This window comes from Neofelis nebulosa, chromosome 15, assembly GCF_028018385.1.
Source record: "Neofelis nebulosa isolate mNeoNeb1 chromosome 15, mNeoNeb1.pri, whole genome shotgun sequence".
NCBI classification, from domain to species: domain Eukaryota; kingdom Metazoa; phylum Chordata; class Mammalia; order Carnivora; family Felidae; genus Neofelis; species Neofelis nebulosa.
Window position 1 is genome coordinate 16,746,887 of NC_080796.1, and position 18,891 is coordinate 16,765,777.

The window sequence follows — 18,891 nt, forward strand, 5'->3', positions numbered from 1 at the left end:
AATCAGGGGAAACCTGATGTTTTCTTAGAATATAATTACTGTTTGAAGGTTAAGTCACGACTTAAACACTAAGTTGAAAGTAAAGTTACGCGCAGCAGTGGTAGGTCAAAACCCAGGGATCTATCCCTGTTTGTTTTCTGTGTGTTTTTAAGAACAGACTTTTATTCCTTATATTACTTTGGTAACTTGTTTTTGCTCAAAGAAATTAATTGTGTATTAGAAACATGAAATGATTTTTTTAAATAGGTGTAGTTTTAGAAAAAATGCAGTTATCTTTGTGAGGGGTTTCAGTTGTGAAGAAACACATTACGCTTCAGAAAGGTTTTAATGCTTTTGGAGCGCTTAAACCATCTGGCCTGTTTTTTCCAGAAGAAAGCTGAGGATACAACTAGATCAGTAGAGGTAGGTTAAGCTTGAACAAGTATGAGGTTGGCCTGTTTAGCAGTGCTGCAGCTTTTAGGCTATTAGCACAGCATACTCTTAGGTTCCCTGGGAGATTGTTGCCTCGGTGATACGCCAAGGATATTAAGGCTTTTAAAAATCTTTACCTTTGACCCACCTAGCGGTTTGCCCTTCTGTGGCATTTGACCCAACATATTGCCAGTGTTGCGTCTCCTGCTCTTTCTCTTTTAGTTAGATAAAGGAGCTTCCTTATGGTCTGGTGCTTTATGGTTTTATCCTACTATTTGGTATAATTGTTACTTATTTTTCAGAATGACCTTGACTTGCCAGTGGCAGCATTTCGCAAAATTTAACTGCGTGGATTAAAGCATATATATCTGGTGGAGGATGGGAAAATCAACCTTTGTTTTTAACAAAGTCACACACTCCAGTTGTAGTTCTTCAAAGGTTGCTTTGTATCCAGTTTGTTTATATGTACACACAGGGGAACTTCCCTTCAACTTGCTGGTTTAAACAAAAACTCCCTATTCTCTGAGTAAATAGACGTGTTATTAGAGGTTTTAAACAGTAATTTTCTAATTACTTAATCGGTTAAAGGATTGCTGTAGATGTCGCTGTATACTTGGGAGGCATACCATAGTATCACACTTCTGTTGCGTGTAGCACATTCGTTATTTCCTAATCCCGATCTTTGTTCCTTTTTTTCCTTTTGCTCTTTTAAAAAGTATCAAAGAGATACAACTTAGTTCAGATAACGTATGAGGCAGCTGCTTAAAACGTTTACAATTGTGAGGAGGAACCCAACGTGGTAATTACGAGAGCACTGAACTGAGCATCTATCAAATTAATGAGAATTAGTATATTAACTGAGAGACCTGTTTGCTTTTTATTCATTTAAATAATTTAAACATGAAACAAAATTGTATTCTAAATCTCAAGTGGATTTGTCACAGTTGTAGTGAGCTGATGGCGTAGCTTTATTTAGGCACAGCTACCATTTAGGGCATTGTTTATTTTTATAATGATGTGATTTTTGATGGGTTATTTTTGTCTACTTACTAATTCTGTTACTTTTCATAGAAAGATATCATAGAGGTTTTTGAGAAATTCTTAGCAAATTATGTAGATACGGTGTCAGAAGACATTTATTTTCATCTGACCACGACAACAGATCTTCTACTCAAAGAATTGCAAGGTGTAGTTGGCCCCACCCAGCTTTCTAGAAAGCTGTCATCTAAACAAACGGAGTGGCCCAGAACATGAATATATGTGAGAAACAAAGTATGTTTAGGGCCTGAAATACAGTAGGCACTTAGTGAATATTTGTTGATTGAATGAAGATTTAATACATATGTAGAGAGATCGATGCTGAACGCCTGTATCTACAGATACACTTGTATATAAATATAATAGATAGCATTTACGCCCCGCTCGCTCTATCCTGGTTCTTTCAGTTTTACTATAATTGGAAGGAAGTCAATGAGCAGTCCATTTCTGATCTACTCGGAGATAGTATACTCAGAGTTGTCAATAAAACTTTCTGTGATGAGGGGCGCCTGGGTGGCGCAGTCGGTTAAGCGTCCGACTTCAGCCAGGTCACGATCTTGCGGTCCATGAGTTCGAGCCCCGCGTCAGGCTCTGGGCTGATGGCTCGGAGCCTGGAGCCTGTTTCCGATTCTGTGTCTCCCTCTCTCTGCCCCTCCCCCGTTCATGCTCTGTCTCTCTCTGTCCCAAAAAAATAAATAAAAAACGTTTAAAAAAAAAAAAAAAAAAAAACAAAACTTTCTGTGATGATGGGAATGTTCTGTGCAGTACGATAGCCACTACCCACGTGTGGCCGTTGAGTCCTTGAAAGGCAGCCAGTGGTGCGGAGGAATCGAGTTTTTAGTTTACTTGATTTTAATTAAATCTAAATAGCCCCATCAGTTGAAGTTCAGATAATCTCTGTACCTTATTGTATTTTATCGTATAGTTTGAATATTTTTCCTCTGTTAAACTTCTTGTCAGAAGTTGTGCACCAGTAAGAAACTGGGAGTTTAAAAAAACAACACAAAAAAGGTTTTTTCCTTTCCTTAACTACCACCTAATGTAGGTGCTAATAGGCAGTGTAGTATCCAGAAGATGGATTGGTGGGGATAAGGGGGGAATCAAAGGACTGGGATAATCCCAATTCAAAATAAGTGTCGCCACACTGGTCGGGAGCTAAGTGTTTCATAGTGGCATTGGCCGTGTAGTGCTTAGAGCTAGAAATGTTGCCTTTCTGGCCTGCCGCTAAACTAATTGAAATGAGAGCGTGAATCACTTAAACTCCATGAGTTTCTATCACCTGTATATGAAATAACCATTAAGATATGGCCCTTTCCAGCCTTAACAAGAGAGATTCAGCTGGAAGAAAAGTATTGTATACATTTCAAAGGTTATAGGCTTATAAAGAAAGTCATCTTTTGTAATATATTCAGGGGATCATTGTTCTATTGCTATAAGGTTACCAAGTTTCCAGGGCCCATGAAGGTTTAACTAAATGGGTCAAACCTCTCTACTGTGAATTTCTCTGTCTATAATGGTTACAAAAGTAGTCTTTTAGGATACCTGTTTTTGTAACCAACTTTGAAATCCAAACTAAGGGTGGAAAATAGATTTTTCCACTGCTTCCAGAAATACTTTATGGGCCTGGGGTTGGGGGGGGGGGGCGCTGAGGGGGATGGGGAATGAGGCATTATTTCTCAAATTTAAAATGATTTATAGGAACTTTGGTTAGTTCAGAAAGACCGGAAGTTATCTAGACAGTTACATCCGTTAACCCCGTAAGTGGTAACAGGTAACCGGTTTTAAAGATTATTTAAATCATTTTAGTTGTATCCATTAAGGGGCTTGTTAGATCACTATCTTTTGAGACTTGGAAATATTTGATAATCTTGATTATTACGTGAAGTAACAAGAAGAGACTCAAAATGAGAGAAAATGGGAGTTACGAATTTTGTCCCAATCAAGGCCTGACAGGCTTCCTTGAATACTGTGCTCAGCTTAAAGGTGGATGCTTTTGTGGGACCCTGGAAATGGAATGATTATTGAGTCTTTGTCTAGATCACTTACTGGGGCAGCAGCCTAGAGTGAAGACTTGGGACGTTAGTGAGACAAATCTCTCTCCCTCTCCCCCTCCTGCTCTGTGTTACCCTGCAGGGCGATGTTGGGCTCGCTATGGGTAAGCTGTATGGAAATGACTTCAGCCAAACCACCATCTCTCGCTTTGAAGCCTTGAACCTCAGCTTTAAGAACATGTGCAAGCTAAAGCCACTTTTGGAGAAGTGGCTCAATGATGCAGGTGAGTAAGTGTACGAATTTTACAGGGGAGTTGTTTACACCTGGGCTTATGTGTTCTAGTGCATTATTGGTACCGCAGAACATTGAAGCTCACTAACCTTGGGAGGATCAATATAAATTATGACTCCGTAAATCAGAGAACGAATTCGTTTAAACCTAGTAATTACAATGGACACAATCAGTAGTAATTTTTAGCCTTAGAATATTTCTTGTATTTGAGCCAGGTTAGGGATAGTTGAAGGAAGAGGATGAGAAGTCCTAGGTGTTTACATACACTTGAAAAACAAATCTATTGGCTCTTCCTTGATGAATTATCATAAACTCGTTACTGATCAGATTTCTGCTTTTTTACTAAAAATGACCACATATGGTTTATAGACACCATGGAATACTACTTGACAATGAGAAAGAATGAAATCCTGCCATTTTGCAGCAACGTGGATGGAACTGGAGGGTATTATCCTAAGTGAAATAAGAGAAAGACAGATCCATCATGTTTTCACTCATGTGGAACTTGAGAAACTTAACAGAAGACCATGGGGGAAGGGAAAAGGGAAAAAAAAAAAGAGTCACACACAGAGAGGGAGGGAGGGAGGGAAACCATAAGAGACTCTTAAATACAGAGAACAAACTGAAGGTTGATGGGGGGTGGGGGGGGAGGGAGAGGGGAAAATGGGTGAGGGGCATTGAGGAGGGCACTTGTTGGGATGAACACTGGGTGTTGTATGTAAGCGATGAATCACGGGAATCTACGTCCCCAAGCCAAGAGCACACTATACACACTGTATGTTAACCAATTTGACAATAAATTATATTTTTAAAAAATGACAATAAATTATATTTTTTTAAAAATACTTCCTACATAAAAAGCTGAGCTTTTAAAACTAGCTGAGCTAGTTTTAACTTGTTTTATACTGAGTTTCCTTACGGAAAATTTGGATTTTGAGTCACAGAATCAGAGACTCTGAGAGCTATAAGGAACCACAGAGATCTCCTAGGCTTTGGTTGTCATCGTAAATGTGAACAAAAGTCAGGTCTTTGGAAAAGACAAACCTGTAATTCCCACCCTTCCAACAGTCTGATCCATGGCTGTGGGTGAGGCCTCAGCATCTGTAATCTTACTGAGTTCCACAGGTGAGAACCTTTCGTTTTACATAGGGTGTAAAGAAACGCAGAGATACCTGTGATGTGACCAGGGTCATCAAACTATTAAATGACAGAACCTTGTTTAAACTTCAAAGAATTTAGAAAGATCTGTGGTAGTGAATGATGTTTTAATATGGGTTATGAAAACCCTTCTATGCTGGCTTTTAGCTTAACATATTTTGGTCCGTTTTGTTGTTACTGTTAATATATGTATCATATGCATGAGTCATGCTCAGCTAACTTGATTTCTGTGTTTTCTTCTTTCTTGCAGAGAACCTCTCATCTGATTCAGGTCTCTCCAGCCCAAGTGCCCTGAATTCTCCAGGGCTGGGAATGGAGGGCTTGAACCGTAGGAGGAAGAAACGCACCAGCATAGAGACCAACATCCGTGTGGCCTTAGAGAAGAGTTTCTTGGAAGTTAGTAAAGTTTTAACTTTTCATGTACATGTGATTGTCGGTATAATATTAATATTAGGTGCTGTAGATGGTGTAAGATGGACTTGTCAGCCTCGGTCCTTACAGATGCTTATAACATAGTGGAGAACATAAGACAAAGGAAGTTACTGAACATTGGAAGCAGAACCAGAGGCCTTCAGGGCTCAGGAGAGTCCAGGCGCGTATCTGCGTGAGCACCAGTGTGACAGAAGAGACCACAGCTGCCGTGGGATACGCAGGAGCTGCACAGGCGGGGGAGACGTGGGAGGAAAGCACTTTAAGCAGAGGAAGTGCACCAGCAAAGGCATCCAGGGAGGAAAAACCTCCCAGATTTGGCAAAGCACAAATAGTGCGATTTGACTAAATTCCATTGTCTGTGTGCCTAGAATAGTCTTTTGGGACTAGGCCACCAAAGGCCGTGGATGTCAGGGGTTAAATAAAGTTAGTTCTGGGCGCCTGGGTGGCTCAGTCCGTTAAGCGTCCAACTTGGGCTCGGGTCATGATTTCACGGCTTGTGGGTTCAAGCCCCACATTGGGCTCTGCGCTGACAGTGTGGAGCCTGCTTGCCATTCTCTCTCCCTCTCTCTCTCTGCCCCTCCGCGACTTGCGCTTTCTCTCTCTCTCAAAATAAATAAGCTTTAAAAAAGGAAAGTAAAGTTAGTTCTAACAGGTATTTAGCCTCTTTTGTCTTTGTTTGTTTTTTTTGTTTGTTTGTTACTGTACCAGGCAATGTCACAGAGCTTCCAAAAAATTATAACTTCTCTAATTTAGAAAAGGCTTGAGCACAGTGGAAGGAACATTGAATCAGGAGTCTCTCCACTCTACCGCTTTTATTAACTATATCAATAACTGTGACTTCACTGTGTCAAGTCACTTGATTTCTTGTGCTAAAGTCCCTGTCTCTGAAATACCTGCCTTTCCTGCCCTGCAGGCTTATTGCCTACCTCGTGTGGTCCTAGTGAAATCATGTGCATGGAGCACTGACAACCTCTTAAATTCCTACTAACGTATAAAGTTGTATGGATTATGAATTTTATTCAAGATTAATAACCCTGAAGATGAAAAAATAAACATTCAAGAATACAACTTATTCGGGGCGCCTGGGTGTCTCAATCCCAGAACGCTGGGTTCAGCGTCTGACTTTGGCTTAGGTCATGATCTCACGGTTCGTGAGTTCAAGCCCCGCGTCAGGCTCTGTGCTGACAGCTCAGAGCCCGGAGCCTGCTTCGGATTCTGTGTCTCCCTCTCTCTCTGCCCCTCCCCTGTTCACTCTCTGTCTCTGTCTCAAAAATAAACATTAAAAAAAGAATACAACTTATTCTTATTTAATACAATTAAGTTTAACAACTATACGTTGATGTTGATTAGAATGTTTATCTATAAAAGTTCTTTGTTAAAAGTATGGCCAGTATGGTTTTATATATGTCCCAACTTCATCCTCTCATTTGTCCCTCTCCATTTGTTTATTTATGTCAGCAGTTTAAAAAAGTTATTCCTTATTCCAAAAGATGGGTTTTTTCTCCTTTAGAATCAAAAGCCTACCTCGGAAGAGATCACCATGATTGCTGATCAGCTCAGTATGGAAAAAGAGGTGATTCGTGTTTGGTTTTGTAACCGCCGCCAGAAAGAAAAAAGAATCAACCCACCGAGCAGTGGTGGGACCAGCAGCTCACCTATCAAAGCAATTTTCCCCAGTCCAACCTCACTGGTAAGGATAAAAAATAGAGGACGCAAGCTCAGGGACTGATTTATATAATTTTACAAATGATCTATGAAATCAGTTTCTTTCATAATAGTAATTTATTGTGTATATGTATTCATGCTAAGTATGTATAAACTTGTATTTGAAATGTCGCCAAGGTCATTCAGTCTCGTGTCGTCGTTAAGCCAAGAACTTCCTGATCTTTCTTTTTTAAAGTGAACAATTTTAATTCTTTCCTATTTCATGGTGGCTCCATTATTCTCTTCTCTAGTGTGGTTACTCTGCAACTGTGGGAGCAAATTTGCTGCTGACTCCAGTTACGTTAAAAAAAAAAAAAAAATCTTTAGTTGCTTCTTACTCACATTGGGTTTTAAAGCCCGTATTATTAAAGTTACATGACTAAGTGACAGCAGATTCCGAGATAATGATTAGCTCTGAACTTGTATTAAAACAACCGTCTCCTGTCTTCACCCTCAGACCTGTAGGCCTTTCACTGATAAGCTCATTGAGTAACTTCCGCCGATTGCTCTAGAACAGTATTCTAGGCTGAGGGGGCGTTCCCTACTCCTGCAACTCCCTTGAGCTTAAGGACGACCGCAAATGTGAGTCCACACTTCCAACCAGAAATTCCAGAGCTGGAAAGATTGTGGAGTTTGCATTTCTGAGCTCTCCTTGTTAATGTGTCTTATTTCATTTGAATGTCATTCTATCCGGGGATGCTTTTTAAACTAACTTCACCATTAAGAGTGCCCACGGACCTGTGAAGTGAAGGTTGTGATTGTTGATTAGCAGGGCTTTCGTCATGAAGTTCTTAAGACCGCGGTTATGACAGCTTCTCAGGCACTAGATACAGTTCTGTTTTATGTAGGTGACGATTTTGTGTTTGGGGTTTATTTGTACTAAAAGGAAGACAGTATTTCTTACAAAACTGTGGAAATACTTTGTTCTTTCAAAAAGAAACTGTCAGTTTTTAAAATTTTTGCTTCACCTTCTTTCCATGCTTTCATTTCATTAAGAAACAAAAACAAGACAGTCTCGTCCCCACAGGGTCAGAAAAGAAAAAGAAATCTAAGAACCCCTGATTCCCTGATCCCGTTGAATAGTTTTCCTGTGTAGATTAAGTTGATAAATAGCATAGTATTCCTTCCTTGCCTGTAGTATATCTGACTCCACATTATTGGGATTAAGGAATTTTTTTTATTATTTCTTTTAAAACCCTGGGCAGAGCCATTTCTAGTATCAGTGAAAAACCATCTTCTAATAGCCACCTTCGTACGTTGGTCTGTTTCCTCAATTCTAAGATCAAAAAATGATTATAAAATTATTTCCTCTTAGGCCTTTTTAATTATGTTGTATCTGAAATTTGAACATTTTTATAGGCAAAATACATCTTTGATGTGGATTTAAAGTTTTGATTTTTTTTAACTGCTTTTGCATATTTTCACTTCTGGCCTCTAGGTGGCAACCACGCCAAGCCTTGTGACTAGCAGTGCGGCCACGACCCTCACTGTCAACCCGGTCCTCCCACTAAGCAGCGCTGCGGTCACGAGCCTGTCTGTCACAGGTAAGCAGCCGCCTGGCTGAGCAGCTGTTGGACACATGGTGGGCCCGTGACAGGTCTCTCTGAGAACTGTGAACTAAATTGTGAATTAGGGCTCTGACTGCAACTTTTTTTTGAAAGGCCCCGTATGAAAACTTGAACTCCAGAAAACAGGCATAATTAATTTCATCAGAAAGAATTCTCTCACATAAAGATTTTCTTGTCTGTTTTGTTCTTTCCCGCATTACTCTTATCTTCGACATTGCTCCCGGAGTTATCTTTCAAAACTCCCAACTTTTTTCCAAGTAACTCCTCTCCTTAAAAACTTTCTTGCAGTGGCTACAGCTTTTTGTATTCAGAAAAGCATCCAGCTTGATCATCAGTTCATCGAAGGTTATTTCCAGTCTGGATCTTACTTTCCACTGGTCTTTTGTCCCTTTCATCCTCCACACACGGGAAGGTTCCATCCATCCTTTTGTAAATATCCCCACAGCCTACAACGCTACCCCAGCCTGCACTTCTTTTGGAAAGCAGTGAAACTGCTCCAGCTTACGTATCAGTTCTTCCTGGAAATACTCTTTAGCCTTCCCAGGAAACTCTTCGTTCCCACCTGATTGTATCTTTTGTACTTCTGTCTTTCTCAATAGATTTTGCACTTTTCAAAAGATCTGAATATTCTTTTTGCAATCTCAGTGCCCAGTTTGGTGCCTGATGCATTCGTTATAAAATGAATAAACTTTTTTCCTTTGGCCTCCTTTAAAAAACACATTTCCCAAGTACATTTAAAATAACTTAGGGGCTTCCGGGTGGCTCAGTGGGTTGGGCGTCCGACTTCGGCTCAGGTCATGATCTCACGGCTTGTGGGTTCGAGCCCCACGTCGGGCTCTGCGCTGACGGCCCAGAGCCTGGAGCCTGCTTCAGGTTCTGTGTCTCCCTCTCTCTCTGCCCCTCCCCCGCTCATGCTCTCTCTCCTTCAAAAATAAACAAACATTAAAAAAAAAACTTTAAAAAAAGTTTTAATTTAAAAAAAAAACTTTTTAACTTTTAAAAAAAGTTTTCTTTTATTTTTTTATTATTATTATTATTTTTTTTTTTTATTTTTTTTTTTTTTATTTTTGGGACAGAGAGAGACAAAGCATGAACGGGGCAGGGGCAGAGAGAGAGGGAGACACAGAATCGGAAACAGGCTCCAGGCTCCGAGCCATCAGCCCAGAGCCTGACGCGGGGCTCGAACTCATGGACCGCGAGATCGTGACCTGGCTGAAGTCGGACGCTTAACCGACTGCGCCACCCAGGCGCCCCAAAAGTTTTCTTTTAAATAAATAAAATAAAATAACTTAGTGTTGGTGCACCTGAGTAGCTTAGTTGGGTAAGTGTATGGCTCTTGATTTCAGCTCAGGTCATGATCTCACAGTTTGTGAGATCAAGCCCCGTGTTGGGCTCTGCACTGACAGCGTAGAGCCTGCTTGGGATTCTCTCTTCCCCTCCCCTGCCCTCACAGTCTCTGCCTCTCAAAATAAATAAGTAAAAACTTTAAAAAACAATAAAACAAAACAACTTAGTGTTGTCATCAGAAGTTTTTTAGGGGCGCCTGGGTGGCTTAGTCGGTTAAGTGTCCAACTTCAGCTCGGGTCATGATTTCACAGTTTGTGGCTTCGAGCCCTGTGTCGGGCTGTGTGCTGACAGCTCAGAGCCTGGAGCCTGCTTCGGATTCTGTGTCTCCCTCTCTCTCTCTGCCCCTCCCCCACTTGCTCTCTGTCTCTCTCTCACTCAAAAAAAATGAGTAAACACTAAAAAAATAATAAGTTTTTTAGTGATATATGATGCATAAGGCATCCTATAATTATTCACCAGGCTGACTGTGTGCTAGTAAGTCATCGAATGGATTTGTGATATTTCACAGTCAAGCTTGAATTTAACCTAGAGTTGGGGAATTTGATTTTCTTCACCCATGTTTTGAGTTTGTTATAACACTTCTTTGGCTCTGTGATCTAACTGAGTGGCTTTATATAGTTATTAAGTTTCTAAGTTACTAGGAAATCTCATAACTTTATTTATTTAGAGTAGTACTTCTTGACCTCTTTTGGGTCTTAGAGCTCTTTGAAAGTTTGATGAAAGCTTTAAACTTTTCCCCTCACAAAAGAGACACACCCACAAGTTTTAGTAAAATACTAAGGATGTTCATAAATGACAACCCCCATCAGCCCCCACCTCACAAAAGCCATTTTTGGATGCCGTAGGAGTAGAGATTGCAAGTTAAGAACCCATGTTTGAGAGTACATAGTAGTCAGCACTTCGGCTTAAGCAAACCGATGGTGATTGATTGCTGTTGTGTGGGGCATCAGGAACACGAAATTCCTGCATCTGAGGAACCCACCATCCACCCTGACTGCCGTCATCTGTTCACCTTCCCAACAAATTGTAAGTCCTGTTACGTTAGGTCTAAAGGTAACCATCTTTTGCAGAAAAATTCCTAACAGTTCAAGCATTAAGAATAAGTAGCTTTGCAGATTTCCTAAAAATGTCGCAAAAAATCTGAAACAGAAGGTAATTTTTAGGAGATACACAGACTCAATCTAGCTAAAACTTTTCTGTCAGTTTTTGATGATCCTAGCTGGCCAGTCATATTTTCCTAAACTCGGTTACTGAGCCCATTTATGTGGATTCAATTATAACTATTTTCTGAAATGTTGGTAACTTTTTCTGGAGTGAATTTTTTCTTCAGTTCTTAAAAAGTTGGAACGTTATAAGAAACTCAAATAGGCAAAACAGTCACGATGAACTATTTTTATCCTGCCTTTAAAACATTTTTTTATATATATGGACAATTCTAATAGTGTTTAACGTGTCCTCCTTTTTTACTTTTCATCTTACAGTAAGTGTCATCCCTGTTACAGTTTTTTACATTTCTACCTTTTTTTATAATCTTTTTTTTCTTTTTTTTCGATGTTTACTTATTTTGAGAGACAGAGACAGTGTAAGTGGGGGAGGGGCAGAGAGAGAGAGAGAGAGAGAGAGAGAGAGAGAGAGAGAGAGAGAATCCCAAGCAGGCTCCAGTGCAGAGCCTGATGTGGGGCTCAAGCCCACGAACCGTGGGATCATGACCTGAGCCGAAATCAAGAGTTGGACGCTTAACTGACTGAGCCACCCAGGTGCCCCTACATTTCTACTTTTGATTTGCCCTTATTGTATTGAATGGTTGTACCAGAATTTCGTAAACATTTCCATGTAATGCTATGATGGTTAAGTTCTACCTACAATGACCAGCTTTTCCATTTGAGTCCCACAAATATTGCATCCCAAGAAACCCCTCAGCCTCCCAGCCACAGAACTTATCTTTCTTGTTCAATATTGTATTCTTCCTATCTAGCATACCATCTAGAATGTAAGCTACCTAGTAATTATTAAAGGAATGAAGTTTTCACTTACAAGTAATGCTATAATGAGGACCTTTGTACAAAACAGTTTTTTTAAATTCTTTATTTTTAGGTAATTTCAGATGTACAGAAAAGTTGCAAGAATAGTTCAGACAAATACCAAATCTCTTCCCTTAGATTCTCCAAATGTGAAAATCTTACTGTATTTGCTTTTTCTTTCCTTTTGCTGTTTCTCTTTCTGTGTATGTGTTTTTCTGAACTGCTTTAAGAGCAAGTTGTGGACATGCTGCTTTACCTGTAACTACTTCATTGTGTATTATCTAAAAAAATAAATTACCATATATAACCAGAATACAGTTACCAAAAATCAGGAAATTAACGTTGAGTCAGCACTAATATCTAGTAAACAACTCACATTCATATTTTGCCAGTTGTGCCAGTAATGTCTCTTAAAACACAAGAAGATCTTTGTTTTTTCAATGTTTGTTTATTTTTTGAGAGAGAGAGAGACAGAGTGTGAGTGGGGAGGGGCGGAGAGAGAAAGAGACACAGAATCTGGAGCAGGCTCCAGGCTCTGAGCTGTCAGCACAGAGCCCGACGCGGGGCTCGAAGCCACAAACGGAGAGATTATGACCCGAGATGAAGTCAGACGCTTAACCGACTGAGCCACCCAGGTGCCCCTAGCACGAGAAAATCTTAAATCATGCATTGCATTCAGTTACTGTGTTTCTTTAGTCTTATTAAAAACTGGGGACAATATGCGTCCTTCATAGTACTTTAGTACATTGATTGTTTTGAAGAGTGTAGCTGTTTGCTCTGTAGATGTTTTGTCTCACATTTCCTCCTGATTAATCGATTCAGATTACGCACTTTGGGCGAGAATACCACAGAAGTGATATTGAGTTCTCCTTTGTGCATGATATGAACACACATGTTGTTTATTGATCCTACTACTGCTGGTATTAACTTTGATGATGTTATTAAGGTGGTATAGGTCAGGATTCTCCATTGCATGGTTATTATTTTATTCCTCATGGTAAATGAGGGGTTTGAGACTGTACAGATACCCTGTTTTTTTCTCAAACCTTTGTCCACTAGTGTCCCTTGATGATTTTTGCATGGATCTGTTATGATTCTCAAATAACTGTGTGATTTCTTCTACATTTATTAGTTGCCTTCCTTACCTTTTTCCATATGGTAACTCCCTTATCAGTGACCATGAGAAACCTGGCTCTTGTTATTTAACAAGATCGTTAACTGCTCAAACCTGTAGTGAAAACACAGTGGTTTCAAAATTGCTAGCCCACGTTTCTGAACAGAAAAGGCCTACTAATTTGAGTTCCATGTTTGTTTAGAGTTCTTGTCTTTAACCTGAAGGTATGTAGTCCGAATACTGTGCTCAGAAGTTATTTAGATTAGGTCTTTTCATACAGCCTCTTCAGTGTAGTTACATTATTCATTTGAAATTCCGTTTGTTTTGCTTGTTTTCAATATTAGTGTTGTTCCTCTCATCCTTGTGGATTTTTTTTTTTTAAGTACATGAGATAATAGCGTATCATCAATCATTGATTTCAAAAGTCATGACTATACAGTAATTTCTCTTCAGAATAATGTCATTCCCTTCTGTTGTAATTCTCTCTCTCTGACAAGTGAGCTTGGAATCTCCGGGCTCTGTTGAGGTGAATAATTCTCACCTCTGTCATAGTCTTCCACTGTGTCCTTCCGGACTCTAGTTGGTTTCCCGACCACCTAATTCCAGCCTCTTTCTCATTTCTGCAAATCTCTCAAAATCTCAAGTTTTCTGATACCTGTCCCCAGAGTTCTTACTCCCTTTTCTTTAACCATCATCTGGGGTAGGATTTTAGGAACGAAGCAAAAAAAAAAAACATCCTCACTCTGCCATCTTCTAAGAGAAATCTTGTCTGATTGACACATTCTCATTTTCCAGTATTTAGCATAGTGCTTGGCACACTGAAGCTCCCTGGTAAACGTTTCCAGAATAGATCTAAGAATGATCATGACTGTGCTACTCCAGAAAGACTGTGTTCTGATGTGTATCAAAGCCTTGCAAAAATTCAGCAGAACAGCCTTTAATGATCTCAACCAAACACGCTCTGCCCCAATTGTTTTTTTTCCAAAACAGGACTTCATAATGAACCATATGCTGCCCCACACCCATTAGCAGTCCGTCCTCATTTACCCCTCACCCTCCTTCTGGTTGCTTTACTCTGTCTGTGGTTGTGCCTGTTTGGGACATTTCATACAAATAGAATCACATAATCTATGGCCTTCTGTGTCTGGCTTTTTCCATTTAATACAACATTCTTCAAGGTTCATCCATGTTGTAGATTGTATCGGGACTTCATTCCTCTCTGTGGCCGTATGATATAGCATCATTTTGTTTATCACCTATGACTTGATGGACGTTTGAGTTGCTTTCAGTTTGGGGCCATTTTGAATACCTGTTGCTGTGAGCATTTGTGTACAGGGTGTTACGTGGACTTGTTTCCAGTTCTCTTGTGTATGTGTTTCGGAATGGAATTGGTCTATTATGTGGCATACTAGAATATTATGAACAACTTTATGGCCCCAAAAAGTAAGGCAGTTTAGATGAAATGGACAAATTCTGAGAAAGACACAAATGATCAAAACTGACTCAAAAAAAGGGAGAAAACTTAAATAGACTTAAGCCAGCAATGTAAATGAATCATTAATGTAAAGATTTCCCCAGAAAAAAAGACTAGGCCCAGATGGCTTTAACAGCGAATTCTATCAGATACTTAAAGAAGTTAATCTTCAGCCATCTCTTCCAGAAGATAGAGGAAACACAACTCACTGTAGAAAACCAGTATTACCTTGATACTAAAGCTGGACAGAGAGACCACACAAAATTATAAACCTATATATTCCTTATGAAAATATACGCAAAACCACTCAGCAAATTTTGGCAAATCAAATCCAGTAACATACAGAAAAGATCATACACCACCATCAAGGGGGATTTAGCCCGGGAATGTAAGGTTGGTTTAATAATAAGTGCACATTAAATAATACATCATACCATAGCAACAGGAGAAAGGGCCAAATCCACACTGTCATCTCAGTGGATATGAAAAAAGCATTTGACGGAATCCAACAACCAGTTCATGATAAAAACCTGGAATAGAAAGGAACTTCCTCACCTGGAAAAGAACACTAAAATCCTACAGCTAACACCATACTTAATGGTGAAAGACTGAACGCTTTTCCCCCTAATATCAAGAACAAAGCAAGCTCTTGCCGACTTCCATTTAACATGATGCTAGACATCATAGCCAGCTTAACAAGGGGGAAAAATTGAAAACATTCAGTTTGAAAGGAGAGAAGTTAAACTGTCTTTATTTGCATTATTCTGTGTATGTAAAAATCCCAAGGGATTTTTATTTAGGACTAAGAAATGAATTGAGTGTTGTTGCAGAATACAAGATCAATCTACAAAAATCAGTTGCATTTGTATATTCTATCAGTGAATGGACCAAAAATGATATTACAGAAATAATTTTATTCATAGTAGCTTCAAGAGTAAAATACTTGGGAATAAATCTAACAAAAGAAGTGTAAGACTTATACAGTGAGAACTGCAATTTGCTGAGAGAAATAAAGTCTAAATAAACAGAGATGCTCCAGCTTCATGGTTTTTGGAAGATTGTTTTTTGTTTTTCTGTGTGTGTGTGTGTGTGTGTGTGTGTGTGTGTGTGTGTGTGTGTATTGTTTGGTTTGGTTTTTGGTTTAGTTGGTTTTTTGGGGGGTTTTTTTTGGAGAGAGAGAGCATATGAGCTGGGAAGGAGCAGAGAGAGGGGAAGAGAGAATCCCAACATTGGGTTCGAGCTCATGAACTGTGAGGTCATGACCTGAGCTGAAATCAAGAGAAATCAAGAAATCTATTGAGCCACCTAGGTGCACCAAGACTCAGTATTTTTAAAATGACAGTATTCTCTAGGGTCACCTGGGTGGCTCAGTCGATTAAAGCATCTGACTCTTGGCTTCGGCTCAGGTCATGATCTCATGGTTTGTGAGTTCGAGCCCCAGATCGGGCTCTGTGCTGACAGCGCTGAGCCTGCTTGGGATCATCTCTCTTCGTGTCTCTCTGCCCCTACCCCACTCGCTCGTGCACGGGCTCGCTCACTCTCTCTAAATAAATAAAGAACTTTAAAAAATTGACAGTATCAAAAAAAAAGATGACCGTATTCTCTAAATTGATCTGTAGATCCAATATAATTGTAGTCAGAACTCTAGTAATTTTTTTTGCAGTAATTGATAAACTCATTGTCTGACGTATGTATGGAAGGGACCCAGAATAGTCAAAACAAATTTGAAAAAGAATGAAGTTGGAGGACTTAAATACCTGATTTCAGAGCTTACTGCAAAGCTGTGCAATAAAGCCTGGATGCTGCTAGCATAAGGGCAAACAATAGATTAACGGAACAGAATTGAAGGGCCAGAAACAAACCTTTAAATTTATATTCTGTTGACTTTTGACAAAGGTACCAAAGCAGTTCAGTAGCGAAAAGATACTCTTCACCAAATGGTTCTGAGACAATTGGATATCCGTATTCATGAAGATGAATTTAGATCCTTCCCAACACCATGCACAGAAATTAAGTAGAGGGGATCAAAGGCCTAAATGTAAGAAATAAAACTTCTAGAAAACAGGAGAAAATCTTTATGACTTTGGCGTTAAGTTTGTAGATACAGGGCAAAGAGTTTGTAGATATAGCACCAAAAACACAATTCATAGAAGAAAAGCAAATGATAAATTGGAATTTATCAAAAGCAAAATCTTCTGTACTTTGAGAGATGTTTTCAGAAAATGAAAAGTCGAGCCACAGACTTGGAGAAAACATTTGCAAATCCTGTATCTGATAAAGAAGCATCTAGAGCATATGAATTACAATTAAGTATTAAATCTTACAATTAAGTCTTACAATTAAATCTTACAATTAAGTATTAAAAATATAAACAACCTCATTTTGTAAAAGGGCAAAAGATGTTAATGTATATTATGCCAAAGAACATATAGAAATGACTAACGAGCACATGAAAAGATGCTCAACATTTTTACTCATTAGAGAAATTCAAATTAAAACCATACTGTTTTGTACTCATTCAATGGCTATCATCAGAAAACCCAAAAATCACCAGTGCTCGCAAGGATGTGGAGAAACTGGAAACCTCATCCATTGCTGGTGGGAATGTACAATCCATACAGCCACTTTGGAAAACAGGGCGGCAGTGTCTTTATGAAGATTTTTAGATTTTTTTTTAAGTTTATTTCTTTATTTTGTAAGAGAGAGCAAGCCGGGTGGGGCAGAGAGGGAAGAGAGAGAATCCCAAGCAGGCCCTGCACTGTCTGGAGTCATCTTCCAGCCCAGGTTAACTTTGCTGCTGACATTGACTGGGACTTTCCGTGTATACACATGGGATTTCAGGAGAGTGACACTGAATGACCTGCCTGAAAGTGGCAGTGGAGAGGGAGGAAAAGCCTGTTTTAAGCCTTTGACCTCGAGTTAAGGGGTCTTCTGGAAACAGAGGGTTTCAGCTTCTGAACTTTGAAAGAGAGGTAGTGTCCATAGTTAAAATCAGGGTAGATAAGGTGAGACGTTGGGCAAGAAAAGATTGAAAGTACATTGAAATGTCTTAGTAGTAGAAGAGAAAGGAGAGAAGACATTTACCTTTCTAAATAGAATCTGTTACAGGTGTCAAAGTGTGACTCTGCCCAACGTAGGACCCAGCACTGCATCAGAGGCTCAGTGATAGAGTGATCAGATAGGCTTAGAACTGCGAAAATAACGGAACCATGATTATCCGCGTAGACGTAGTTGTACTTAGGGACGGCAGCAATAAAGGAGGAATGGTATATATTTTTGAGAAGGGCAGAAAGAGGAGTAAATGCTCCCCTTTTGATTAGCAATGAGAAAGATATGTTTACCGGATTCACTGAGACCTGTAACACTTTTGTGCAGTAGTATAGGGGGCGGGAAGAGTAGTCTCAATACTGAAATAGAGAGGTCTAATTTCCTCCCAGTTCTGTGATGTGTGAAAGCAACATTTCCTTAGAGTTAAAATGAGAAAAGAGTTGAATTCTAGGTGTTCTTAGTATCAACCAGAAGAAGGGTTGAAAATAGTCTTTTAGAAGGGCCAAACTGAATTTTTTAAGAGTCTTCTTGAGCTTAATGATGTATTTTATCACCAAAAAGTTACCTTTTACATTAAGATCTTTGTTCCAGTGGTTTGAAATATTTGTTTTGATTGGTCTGGTTCTTCTATAATGTATCAAGTCTTTTATACCTCACAGAAGTATTATCCTGAAAATTTATAGATGCTTTTTGAGTCCTCTATCCTGAGAAAATACCACTTAGGTCCTGCTTTATACATATATATGGTTGGTTATCTACTAGAACATAGTAAGTTTCAGTAAATTAAGTTCCAGCTAGTGTAGGCAGCCTGTGTTTGTGATATGTGGCATTGCTGATAACTGAAATAAAAGGGCCTGTTCTCTCTTGCCTCTCTAAATAGCATCAGAATTACAGCTCACTGGGGACGGCTGGCATCTTCTACTTTGTGGAAGGTTTTCTATCCTGTGACTGCCTTATGAGTCATTTCTACTTTAGGCAAAGAGACTTAACATTCTTTTCATCACACTTGCCTTTGTGACTCAACAAGCCCGACTTCTAGATGTATTTCAGACTTGTGCTACCCAATACGGCAGGCCCTAGCCACCTGTGGCTTTTAAGCACATAAAGTGTAGCTAGTTCAAATTGAGATGTGTTATAAGTATAAAATATACACCATTTTCAAAGAGTTAGTATGAAGAAACATCAGTACTTTTTTGATACTGGTTTCATGTTAAAATGATAATATTTGTGGATATATTGGGTTAAATGGAATATAATATTGAAAATAATTTAACCTATTTCTTCCTGATATTT

At 39.3% G+C, this 18,891-nt stretch overlaps 1 protein-coding gene across 4 annotated transcripts in view; it reads left to right on the forward strand.

Moving 5' to 3' along the window:
- Window positions 1–18,891, forward strand: part of POU2F1 (POU class 2 homeobox 1) — a 185,903-nt gene that overhangs the window by 154,206 nt on the left and 12,806 nt on the right. For all 4 annotated transcript variants that reach the window (XM_058701609.1, XM_058701610.1, XM_058701612.1 and 1 more), the window contains 4 exons: window positions 3,583–3,724; window positions 5,141–5,286; window positions 6,833–7,012; window positions 8,465–8,570. In XM_058701609.1, coding sequence (XP_058557592.1) covers window positions 3,583–3,724; window positions 5,141–5,286; window positions 6,833–7,012; window positions 8,465–8,570 — 574 coding nt within the window. The remainder of the gene's footprint in view (window positions 1–3,582; window positions 3,725–5,140; window positions 5,287–6,832; window positions 7,013–8,464; window positions 8,571–18,891) is intronic.